The sequence below is a fragment of the Schistocerca americana genome, chromosome 5 (genome assembly GCF_021461395.2).
Source record: "Schistocerca americana isolate TAMUIC-IGC-003095 chromosome 5, iqSchAmer2.1, whole genome shotgun sequence".
In the NCBI taxonomy this organism is placed as follows: domain Eukaryota; kingdom Metazoa; phylum Arthropoda; class Insecta; order Orthoptera; family Acrididae; genus Schistocerca; species Schistocerca americana.
Window position 1 is genome coordinate 297,417,447 of NC_060123.1, and position 12,856 is coordinate 297,430,302.

At 40.2% G+C, this 12,856-nt stretch overlaps 2 protein-coding genes across 2 annotated transcripts in view; one reads left to right on the forward strand and one right to left on the reverse strand.

Moving 5' to 3' along the window:
• LOC124615325 (mediator of RNA polymerase II transcription subunit 20) overlaps positions 1-2,193 on the reverse strand; it is a 587,946-nt gene extending 585,753 nt beyond the window's left edge. Inside the window, exon 1 of the mRNA XM_047143125.1 lies at positions 2,047-2,193. Within this exon, the coding sequence (XP_046999081.1) occupies positions 2,047-2,060 (14 nt within the window). The 5' untranslated portion in view covers positions 2,061-2,193. The remainder of the gene's footprint in view (positions 1-2,046) is intronic.
• Positions 2,194-3,151: 958 nt separating this feature from the next.
• The window catches only part of LOC124615501 (vacuolar fusion protein MON1 homolog A), a 106,561-nt gene continuing 96,856 nt past the window's right edge, over positions 3,152-12,856 (forward strand). The window contains exons 1-2 of the mRNA XM_047143451.1: positions 3,152-3,602; positions 7,045-7,220. Of these exons, the coding sequence (XP_046999407.1) occupies positions 3,321-3,602; positions 7,045-7,220 (458 nt within the window). The 5' untranslated portion in view covers positions 3,152-3,320. The remainder of the gene's footprint in view (positions 3,603-7,044; positions 7,221-12,856) is intronic.

Here is a 12,856-nt window from a genome sequence, read left to right on the forward strand (position 1 = left end):
AAAATTGTAGATACTGTTATCAACTCTCAAATATTGCGAATCTCACTCTTGTATCCAAAAGAGAAACAATAGATGGAACAGTACTACAATAGGCTACATTAAAAAACAGTTACAATGAACAATAATAATTGCAAAAATGATAGTATAACAAACAGATAAAATGGGACTTTGGAAAAGAAATGCCTTGCTTTTCATCTGAGGTTGTGCAGAATACACTCACCTGCTAAACATTTCACAAATAGTAAGCATTCTTTTAAGCTATGAAAAAAAAAATAATAAGAAAAAAAATGGAGATCAAAGATGTCTTGTGTTAATAGCAAACCAGAGTACAACCAGAACTCATTACACATTTCGTAACACTAGTAGTATCAAAACACATTATACAAGGAGAACTAAGAAGAGCTTAATAGTTCTAATTTTTTAAATGTAACAATTTTTAAAAAGGTAGCTATTACACCATAAGTAAAAGAGTTCACTAGGAAGCACACTCAATAAACTGCAAACAAACAAAGCACAGTCAGACAAATAGCGCTAAGTTTCAAAAACTGGAGAGGAATTCTGCCTTACACAAATTACAGTTTTGTATTTTTTGTTTTTATCTGGATACATTACAGCACTTTTGGTGCTCTCTTCAGTGGGTTCATTTGCTCATTTTCTTACTCACATGAAGCTATTAGCTGTGCCCGCTGGTAGCTTTTAATCCACTGTACAATCAACAGCTTGTCTTGGTTTTTGGTGCTCTTGTGTTTTTTTTCCCCTTGGTTGTGTTGTGTTAACATGCTAATTTCTTTTGCTTTGTTATTACACAAATATTTTGTATTATTTGTTAGCTAAGCACCAAGTTTCTGCCAACTGCTAACAAATCATACAAAATGTGTGTGTGTAATGCCAACAGCAAAAGAAATAAGCAAGTTAACACCAGGAAGAGAAAGAACACCAAAACATCAAAAGCCATGATGAACTGTAGATTAGGCAGTAGATTCGAAGCTACCAGCATACACAACAAATAACTTCATGTGAGTATGAAAATAAACAAATAAATCCACTGAACACAGCAGAAAATTACTGAAACATATCTGGATGAAAACGAAACTATAAAACAGTGTCTTGTGTAAGGTGGCATTTCTTTCCAGTTTTATACAGCAAACGCAGAAAAAAAACAACTGCAATATTCAAAAGATGATTACTTAACTTTCAAGTTATGCTTATAAAGGTATAATGAGGCACAAAGTCGGAATGTTTCGAAATTTCTCTGGGCACCAAGTACTTTCCTGAGTAATCATTAAAAGGCACTTTTATTTTATTTTGTGCAATCCTATTCAATTCACCACCAACGACACAAACAACTCTGTTGTAATAGTCCAAAGAGCTCAAGTTTTGTTCTTCGTAAACAGAATTTGCGATTTGCTTGCATTTGAAACTACGCTGATCTTATGTCTGACAGCAGTAGTCGAGATTTTTTTACATGTGTTGGAGTCATACGTCGTTGCTCAGTTTCTGACAGCTGAACACCTTTTCCTATTTCTTACACTATAGTTTCGCCATTGTTAGTACATCACTTCTGTCGCAAGTTATATTACATAAACAATTTTTCTTCTGCAATTTTTAACTCGACGTTTAGTAACAAAGGATTTCGTCTACTGATGAAATGGTTCACTATCGGCATACTAGTAATCGTACACATCATGTGTGTAGGTACATAGTAAGTACTTCAAAAATATAATTGTGCACCTATCGAAGTGTCTTTACTAAACATACATAAATATCAGTCAAGGTAAAAGAGTAGGCCAAACCGGTAGTTCGTATGTTATCACATTCTACGTAACTGTAGCGTATGTATACCACCAGTACATTAGAAACTGACTCACAAATTATGACTTATCTTTAATTCCTTTATATTTCAGGGTGGTCGGAAATATAAATCACCTAAACGGTCTGCATGAAAAATTCTGCAACGAACTTCATTAACATCTTGAGGTTACACTATACGTTACAAAATTAGTCTACAGTTATGATGAAAAACAAATAACGCCCATTAAAACTTACACTGTTACACCCATTGCAAATATTCCAACACCGAGACGTTAACACACACAATAAACAACCGCACAACCTCAACTCGAATTCACTTCAACCGCCACTGTTTATTTACAAAAGAAGTTCCGAAGGCGCAACACACCGCAATCGGATACCAAAGATAATATCGTTCAGCGCAGACTTTGAACTTCAATATATTTGAAACAAAGTCGATCTTAAACAAGTAGAAAGAGAGTCAGTTATTCTTCCCACTAATTTTTAAAAATTCAGCCGCGCTTGGATATTAAAATAACTTGTCTTCAAAAGTAAAGAGCTACTTGTCACAATCAAAATAGTCGATTCACGCTAGACGGAATGCAACGACCATGCATTCCAAATGGAGGCATTCAACGGAACGGGACGAGAAGGTCCGGAACGTTAATGTAAAGGTTTCTCGGGCAGGATGTTTTGACGTCGAGGCTGGACGGTCCAGACTTCGACTGCTAACACCGGAAATTAACCGAGATTGGCTTTGCTCAAGGATGTTAGGTGATTAATGTTTCATAGACCAAGACAAATTTAATCAAATAAAAACTTTTCCTGTTAAGAATCGTCTGTCTGATCATGATGCACAGCTAGTTACAGTATATGATATAGCTCCATACAGTAACGCAAAACAGTGCTCCAAAATAGTGTGTTCCATTAACGATTTAACACTTCAAAGACAGAAATTTGAGAGATGCTGCATTAATTGAAATAGTAAACAGTATGCGTGAATATGTACCTGGAATTGATGTAGCTACAACAAAATTAAAAATTCGAAGCATTCAAAATGCTTACATGAATGAACATAAAAAGTACTGAAATCATTTAAGAGTGGTGCGTCTACTGACGGTATTTATAAACCCAGCCTTGCTTGGTTTGAAGCTGCAGACCGGTTCTTAAAACACGTAGTCGAGACAAGAGAGACGAGAAACACTTTGGTAAGTAATATGTTACATTTATTATGTTTCCGAAACATCTTATTTAGTAATATGTACAGCCGTTTAATCAGCTGAGACAGGTGACGCCATTTTGCAAACTGCGCAGTGACCAGTGACGAAGAATTTGTGGCGTCCTGTGTGAAAGGTAGCTCACAGCACCGTTCCAGAATGACTTGTGGCGATACTTTCGTTGCGTGTGTGAATCCGGTTTCAGATGCGTCGCCACGGCGCTGGCTATCGACTTGATACCAGAAAGATTAGAGCTCACCCGTTTGTTTATTTAGTGTGTATACTGCGCTCGAAGTGCTTTGCTGCTAAGTAATGGCGTCAAGTGTAAATGAAGTGGAAAGTAAACAGTTGCTTTCCGAAACGAACGAAGATCCTGATGTCGTCGCTGACTTTGAACCAGGAGCATGCAAAGAAAGCATGCTCGTCACGACAGATTCTTTTGAAGAACTGGAACAGGAAATGGACTCTAGTTTTGACGACAGACAGATGAAGGAAAGTACTACTAGTACCATTAGCGAAATTCAAGAGGAACTGCATGACACAACTGTTCCGGAAGATTCAGCATCTGATGATGACAAGCTTAAAAATGATGTGGTAAGTGAGACTTGCTGTTAACATTAGTTGACACAACATTAAAGTAACTTACGAGTTACACATGAAATTCAGTTATTTACTTCGGATCATGGTGATGTACAACAGGATTTGTTATTAACTGTCTTCACTTCTAAATAATGCTAGAATCACTGGTGCAGAATCATGCCTCTAATTATAATATGATTGAACACTTGCTTCAGTTTGTATATAATTTACAGTCACGCTTTGTATGTTGCGTAATTGTTGTGGTCTTCAGTCAAGTCCTTTCAACTCTGCATAACAGCTGCAACCTGTGCCCTTTTGAATCAGATTAGGCCTACTGCAGTCAAGCAGTGGTCTCCCTCTATAACTTCTACGCCACAGACTTCTTCCATTGCCAAACTGACAGTTCCTTGATGCCTCAGTGTGTCCTATCGACTGACTTATTCTTTTAGGCAGTTTGTGCTATAAGTTATTGATTCACTGCCCCCTTATTAGTAATTCAATATACTGAACTAATTTTCAGCATTCTTCTGTTTTTTTCCCCACATTTGAAAAGCTTCTATTCTCTTATGGTGTGAACCATTTGTAGTCCATGTTTCATTTCCGTACGCAGATGCACGTCATACAAATACATTCAGAAAATACTTCTTTACTTTGAAATATATATTTGATGCTAACTAACCTCATTTTCATAGGTGTTTCTATCGTCAGTGTGCATTTTGTATATGCTTTACTTCATCGGTCATCACGTAAATTGCCGTCTAAATAGCAGAACTCATCTGCTACTGTTATATCCCATTTCCTTATCTAATTCTCTCAGTATTGTCTGATTCTATTACCCTTCATTTTGCTTCAGTTGATATCCATTTTGTATCCTCTTTTCAATACAATATTTATTCCCGTTATGAAAATTCTGAAAATTTTGCTGGAGCTGCATATTCACAGTATGATCAGTCTTTTTGCTATTAAGGAAGTATTGTGGAAGTAGCATTTGGAATTTGTTCTGCTATTGATGAAATTTCCAGCTAAGCTTTCTCCATGAGGTGCTATGCTTTGACACATAACGTCATGAATATGGCAGAAATGGCTACTTCCAGCATATGCAAAATGACAGTGGTGTCACTACATACACATGCCAACAAAGGCGAACAAAAATAAAATGAAACTAGCAGAATGACTGCGGAAAATTGGTTGTTTAGGGCGGGGACAACAATTAAGATATCACACCATCCCCACACAAATACTACCCAAAAAATTTAAATTACAGAATTCTGCTGTACCAACAAAACCACAAGACTCGGACATTTCCCTTGACCTATATAGCTCAACTGTAGCTACCGATACCAAAAAACCAACATCTGCAACCCCGAAAAGTGGGACCAAAACCAACGACTCGAAAACCCAAATACCCAATATTTACTACATCAATTGAAACGCAACCTACCTACTATAAATATACAACACACACAACATCACAATTACTGTAGAAGAAAACCAGAACAAAAATTAATTACCAACAAAAGCCTCCAGCAGTACCATCTAGGTTGCTCAAGCTGACAATGCCATATGTACATGTCCATGGTCCAAGCCGCCAGAACTCTTGTCAATCTCACGTTGAAGCCACAAATGTGACATCTAACATATTCAGCAAGAAGACCAAAAATCTGCAGAAACTGTAGGAGAGGCATCATATCAGCACCCATCTCAAAACATAGCGATACACTTGTGAACTTCACTGTCATATCTATACCTGACAGGAAAAGCAATTAAAAAAAATTAGACATCTTTCCACACAACAAACACCAAACGAATCAGACTTAACAAAAACGCCAAACACATAAACAAAAAAACAGTTTAATATCTCACTGAAAACTCTTCTACAATCCGTGTTATTGCACCAACTACCCAAACTGAAAACCACGTTAGCACGATAGCAATGAAAAGTCAAATGAAATGAATACCACAACGTTTAAACTTGGCACGTCCAGATTGGCAATCAGAGGGCACCATCAAATATAACAACACATGTACAAACACAACCAACTCAAAACCTCTGTGCCATAGTGATGTCACACCCCACAACACTATTATGCACAGGTCAAAGCAGACGGGTGAAAGTGGATGCTTCCATTGATCCAATGTGGATACAGTGTTGACAAAAGCATGTGACAATGTACCAAAACACGATAGTTTCTATGCAAGACATGTCAATTCCTGACTTGGGGAAAGAAACGGTTTTATTTTGCCTTGATAGAACCATACTAGGGCATGCAACCATTGTAGTGTACAGATACAGTTTGCAGGGAAGTCATTTGACAGTTTAGTTAATTGGCAATTTCCTTGGATTCTCAGATCCCGACAGCTCTGAAGTCACCATCAGGGCAGAGTTTCACCAAATACCATTCCATCATTTATAAGCTGGCTGTGCTGTAGTCAACTGTACAAGAGTCTTTCTTACACGAAATCATTTAATGGATTTCTCACTCATGCCATGATCTACCATATGACATGGATATAAAGACATGTCCAGGGATTTTTTCAAATTTTTGAGCCTTTCTGTCCCAATGTCATTTTATGTGCTGACTTGGTGATCATCATGACTGCCAGTAATGTAGTATCCACAGAGAGGAGACCAATTCAGTGTTCCTTATTTGTGGAAAATATTTGTAGCTCGCTCTTCATTAAGTTACATGATCATGACACATCGGTTATTAACGACAATTCAGCAGATAGAAGGATGATAGGATAAAACTGGTTTTGTGTTCAGTCCTCATTCTCACATGTTGGAGAGGGTGAGACAGTTTCTTAAAGCACACAGCACTTCAAAATCCTTTACCATTTTAGATTGCCACTACAATAACTTACAGTAAGAGAGTCTTCCATAGCCTTTCAGTCTGTTTCTGTGATCATTTCGTCAAGATTTAGATGAGAAATTTACAATCATTGCAAGTCTGTATTCTGCATTCAGGTTTCTGGAGCAAATGAGATGTGACCCAGAGAAGAAAGTTCTTATCTACTGATTTCCTTAGTGCACCCTGAAGCATGTAGCAGATGTACTTGGTAGCGTCTGTAAGTTCATAACATAGCAGATATAATTGGTTCCAAGATACTTTAGAACCCAGGTAAACATGTGAGCTGAAATAGGCTACCATTTTGCTATTGCACCAGTAGGCTGCTGATTGGTGAGATAAAAGGAGCCAGAAGTTCGTAGTAGCATTATTTAATTCTGCCGGCCATGGCATGATCCTTTCAGTAATTTTAAGATGAAGCTACTCATATGTCCTTATAAAGACTGTGTGATAATTAAGGTGTCTGTTATGGTCACACAGGTTTGATTCAATTACTTTTCAGAAATTCGTACTGAAGAACAAAATGATTGTGCAGTGTATGCATTATGAAACTGTAATTTATTTGGATGGCAGTGAGAAATTGACAAAAAAAATTTTTTTTTTTGTTACAGGAGGAATTAGCCTCACAACTAAGTGAAGCAAGTTTGACTTCAAATGAAGAGGGTACAACAGCCGCTACTCCAGTTGGTTCTGTGCCAGAAGAAGAGTATTGGAACAACACTGAATGGAAGGCAAAAAAGAAACATGTATTCATTCTAAGTACAGCTGGTAAACCTATATATTCAAGGTAGCTATCTCGGCATTCGTTTTATGGTGTATGACGAAACATAATGTGAAATGTGGAACTCATAATGCAGTTAAGTTCTACAGCTTACTTAATTTTGTAGCAATGGCCAACACAACCTTTGACTACCTGGTGGAGCATCTGATCCTAACAAGTTGTCCATCTTCTACAGTGTATTTTGTGTAAGTGGTGCTCCACATCTTTGTGTTTGAAAAAGAAAGACATGACTACCAGGAAGCTGCAGTATCACTTCTCCTTATTCAGCAATTAGCTTCAGTAGCATCATCAACTGACCGAAGTCATTGTGATTTAGAGTAGAGAGGCTGTGTAATTGTCAATGAAATGAATAAAATCATATTGCAGATTCCCAGCAGTCTTGTCTTTATGTTTAAAATCTTAAAAATTTTGTCAGCCATGAACCATGGACCTTGCTGCAGAAAGGTGGCTTATGTGTGTCAATGTTACAGACAGCTGTACAGTAGGAGGGGTAACTGTGGAGAAGCCTGACTGACATATTGTTCTGGAAGAGGGAAGTGGCGGCCTTTTCAGTAGTGGCAGGGGCAACAGGCAGGATGATGGACTCATCTGGTCCTGTAACATTAACTAATATGGCCTTGGCGTGCTGCTGCCATGAAAGACCGAAAGCAAGGGGAAAGTACAGTCATTAATTTGCCTGAGGATATGCAGCTTTACTGTATGGATTAATGACGATTGTATCCTCTGGTATAAAATATTCCAGAGGTAAAACAATTCCACATTCAGATCTTTTGATGGGGTTACTCAGGAGGCTGCTGTCACCAAAGAAAACAAATCTGGAATTCTACGGGTTGGAATGTGGATCCTTTATCGGGTTGGAGGATAATGAATTTAAAAAAGATAAATGAGTTGGTGGAAGTTATCTAGGGAGTTACTGAAATGCGATGGCAAGAAGAATGGGACTTCTGGTCAGTTGAATACAGGAGTAGATGTAACAACAGATAAGAAAATTGATGTGCAGAGAAGCTATGAATGGCATGGTGAATGTATTACTATAGCCAATAGAGACAAAAGCCAAGATCCACAATAAAAGTATATGTGTGTACTAGTTCCACAGATGATGAAGAGATGGAAAGATTTTATGTTGAACAAAAGAAATTATTTGCATCGCTATCACATTAACAGAACGTTTATTATGGGATACAGAAATTCAATAGAAGGTAAAGGAAGATGAGGACTATCTTATACTTAGGGTAAGGTAAGAAAGGGTTTAGGGTATTTCATTAATGGTACACTTCATGTAAAGATAAGACACTTTATTGGTCTGTACACAAACAAGATAAACAACTGCTAACACAGAATATACTAGTACTGTCCTGCTAGTTATTTTGCGTAACGCATGTCTGGCAAGTGGTCACACTCTGATCCTCGTAGTGCAGCAGGTAGCAGAGCACTGCTGCTGGAGAGCACAGTCTTTCTGGCAGGTCATTTGCAACATTTTCAATGAAGACGCTACACTACACATCCACAAGGAAAAAAAAAAGTTTTCAACTAACTTTAACTAAGAAATGTGTGCTGGATTGAAAGGGAACAGCACTTTTCATCTGCAATGTGTTTGTATTGTTGCTAGATGCTGGTGGGACGGCAGGTGTCGCAAGTTGGGTGCTACACCTGGGTGGGCAGTGGTTGGTTGGTTTCCAATTGTGCAGCTGTGCTCAGGATAACGTGGTGCCGGCAGCTGCAGCATGCTTGATTTTCTATGTCTGGGGTTGGCCTGCTTTTCAACAGCATTTTCTGCACTCAGGTAGCCTGGCTTTCACCAGTCAATGGACACTACATCACCTACTCCTTTAGTGCTGAGAGGGACTGGCCTAGCATTCCATCCTGTAATCATGCTATGGGCTTTGGTAAGGCAGCTCCATTTATTTGTGAAGTTGGACACGTTGGGGAAAAAACAATGCTTCGCCAGTGGCAGATCTTTGAAAACACAAGTAGAATGTTTTCTGTGCTGTGTAGTTCCACTCCATTGCATGGCCTCCATTTGTGTCTGGAGATCTGCAAGAAAGTCTTGAACAGGGCATGAGGGGGTTGGGGGTGTGCATGGTGTTGTTTGAAAACTTTCCTGGTAGATGGAAAGGTTCACCATACACCAGCACTGATGTGGAAGCCTGCAGGTCTTTTTTTAATGCAATGTGCAATCTCAACAGCACTACAGGGAAGGTGTCAGTACGCAAATCTGTTGTATGGCACATTATAGTGGCTTTCAAGAAAGGGTGTAGGCCTCCACAGTAATGTTTGCAATTGCCTGACATGGTATTTACTTGTTCTGTGTATCCTTTACAGCCTGGCCATTGAACAAAGTATCCCTGCTTCCCACTTCTGACCCTGGATTCAGCTGAAACATGAAATTCAACCACAGGTGAGTGTGTGCACCACATTCTCAGTAGTTGTGTTTCCACTGGAAATATCTCTGACCAGCTGGTGTACCTGTCATTCACAGTGAGACAGTACTGGTAGTTATGTGCGACTGGGGATGGTCGTACCATGTCCACATGGGCGTGTGAGAATCATGCCTGTGGAATGTCAAAACTTTCGAGCAGAGCTCGTACATACAGCATTGTTTTGTTCTTCTGGCAGGGAGTTGCAGGTCTGTGTCCATGTATGGCACTGCTTCTGTACACTGGGCCACACACAATGCCGCATTACTAGTGTCCATGTAGAGCCAATTCCCTGATGGGTGAGTGCGTGTTGTAAGTTGAAATCCTGTGGTCATAGAAGAGCAGGCAATTATAACCACTGTTGGCTCATCACAGTACATCTGTTCCTTGATGCATAGTAACGGTATGTGACAGGATTGCAGGGCCATCTGGTCTTGCAGCAGACCCTTTAACTCCTCAGTCTTTTGTGGTGCTGCTAGTTTTGTGAAAGCCACAGTTCTGGAAATGCTGTCTACTCTAGACAAAATGTTGGCGATGACGTTCTTCAAACCGTTTTAATAGTGAATGTTTGTTGTACATTGTGAAATAAAATTTATTCAATTGATTTACACTGGTGTGTAGGTATTTTGTGGCAGTGAAAATAAGTCAGTGGCCGATGGTCTGTATACACATTATGAACTTATGCCATTCCACTGTGAATCAGAAGTATTTAAATGCTTCGTGGGCTCCTCAAAGTTTTGTGTAAATTGTGGCCAAGAGTGCTGCTTCTCTATGATCTTGGAGAAGACACCTAAAGGCTGCCAGTTTGTATTCTGCTGCAGCACAGCACCAGCAGCATGGGATGAGGTGTTTGAGAAAATCACTAGCGGGGCATCGGTGACAGGATGCACAGTCATGGTATGATGCATGGGGCTGCCGAGGACAGCCTAGCAGTTCTGGGTTAAAAAAGACAGTAAAAGTTTATTATCTACATGTACCGAAATATTTCACTCACTGGTTTTAGGGCTGGTTGAGATGTAAGTGCAGTGATGTGTTCAGCTGCTAAATATGCACCCAAAATCCCAAGAATGTCACATTGTTAGCATCAGTGACACATTTAGCTGGATTTATGAGGATTATGTAGTCATAAAGCTTCCAGAAAATTGTGTAGCTGTCTTTCATGTTCTTCTGAGAACGATGATGTCACCAACACATGATATGTTCATGCAAAGCAGAAGTCTAGTCCCCACAAAACTTCAGCGATAAAGTGCTGAAAAGTCTGTGCTGCTTTCTGTAGGCAGTATGATGTGTGGATTTTCAGATAATCCATAGGGGATAGTTATTGCAGTTTGAGGATGTTCTTTGCTGCCACTTCTATATGGTTATAGGTATCAGGCTTTTATTAAGTCCAACATTGCAAAAATGATGCATCCTGTCAAGAGACATGCAAAATCTCCAGTATGACACACAGGGTCTTGGTTAGTAATTGTCAGAGCTTCATCATCGATAATCGACACCAGGGCATCTGGGTTCTTTTGTACCGATGAAGGGAAAGAAGCCCAGTTGCTTTCTAATAGTTGTGCTGTGCCTGCTTGGGTCACAATGTCAAAGTTTGCCTTTATAATGCGGAACTTCTTGGGTGCCAGCCATCTAGGCTGTGAGAAAACAGGAGGACAAGACGTGGTCTTGGTCCTAGTGTGATGCTCTTTTGAGTGGTGTGGTGGTGATGGCACTCTTGCAGGTCACATGACTGATGGGATCTTATTTAGCAGTTACGCCAGTGGCAGCAGTGTGGGGAGGAAGTGTACTGACAGATCACTGCTCTGTGTGGGTTGGCATGTGACCTGTAGTGATGTGACACTGTCCAAAATGAAAGCATTCCACACATCTAGGATGAAGTCATAGGACAGAAACCCAGCCCAATGTTATTGCAGGTTGTGACTATAGATTGCCAAATTGCCTCTCAAATGACCTTCATAGACCAACTTACAGTGATGTGACACCGTCCAAAATGAAAGGATTCCACACATCTAGTATGAAGTCATAGAACAGGGAATCCAGCACAGTGTTATCACAGGTTATGTCTGTGACTATAGATAGCCAAATTGCCACTCGAATGACTTTCATAGACCAGTGTTCAAATTTAGTCATGAGCCCAAATGGTTTGCTCCTAGATATGAGCAGACCATTTGTGGCTGCTAAGTCGTAATCTGTGTGCTCATGGTAACCACAGCAGGTGCCTGGGAAACACCCACATCCGACCTGGTATCCACCGGAAACTGCTTTTTGGTGGGTCTGTCTGTTACCATTAAATGTTGTGGTAATTGCCCGGGTTGGTGCTCATGGCAGATTTACTCACCTGGCGTGGGAGGCTGCTGTTCACGTTTCCAACCCAAGAACATGGCATTCTGCATCTACTTGCTCTGACCTAAATTGATGGTGGTGAGCAGAAAGCACACATTGCATTGTGTGTTTGATGGCATACAGTCTTTTATACACTGAGGGCGGCGACCTGCTGTGCCAACTCATCGAGATAAGTGACGTCATCCAGCCTGTTTCTGGCAGGTGTTGTTGTAAATGCCTGTGGGTCAGAAGCCTTGGATAATTTTTCTGTGATCTCTGCTAGCATGCTCAAGTTTGAGTTCTGGATTACCAAGACTAGGATGTAATGCATCTCTGGCAAGCACACATCTACATGGACAGTAGAAGAGGGTCCAGTACGTCTGATGTCTGGTCAGGCCAAGGCGCGGAGGTGTCGCAGGATCTATGATGGCTTCCTGTTGCCAATATCCTCTCTGTGCAACAAGTGTCTTAGGTGTTGTATATTAGAGAGAGAAAGCTGTCAAATGAACTCGTCTATTAATAAATCGTACTTTCCGTAGGCAGATGGGTTTGTGATGTCGCTAACCTTGCTGGCAGAGTGGCTGTCTAATAGTGGCACCGCATGTGCGCATATGGTAGTCTTTTCCTGCCAGTGATGAAATGGCTTTTGATGTGCGTGAACCAAAGTGTGGACAATTTGTCCAGAGGGCTGGTGCTCCAAATGCCAGGTGGTTCACTTGTGGTGCTGTGACAGATCCAGGGGGTGGTAGTGGGTAGTAAGACTCATTGGTCTTTAGCCTGCAGGCAGGTACAGGCAGAGTTTCATCCGGTGTGCATGTAGAACTAATGTTGTCAGATAGTCAGTGGCCGGCAGGTGACGTCAAAGGGCCTGGATATGAGCTTTCCTGGCTGTGCAACTGCGAC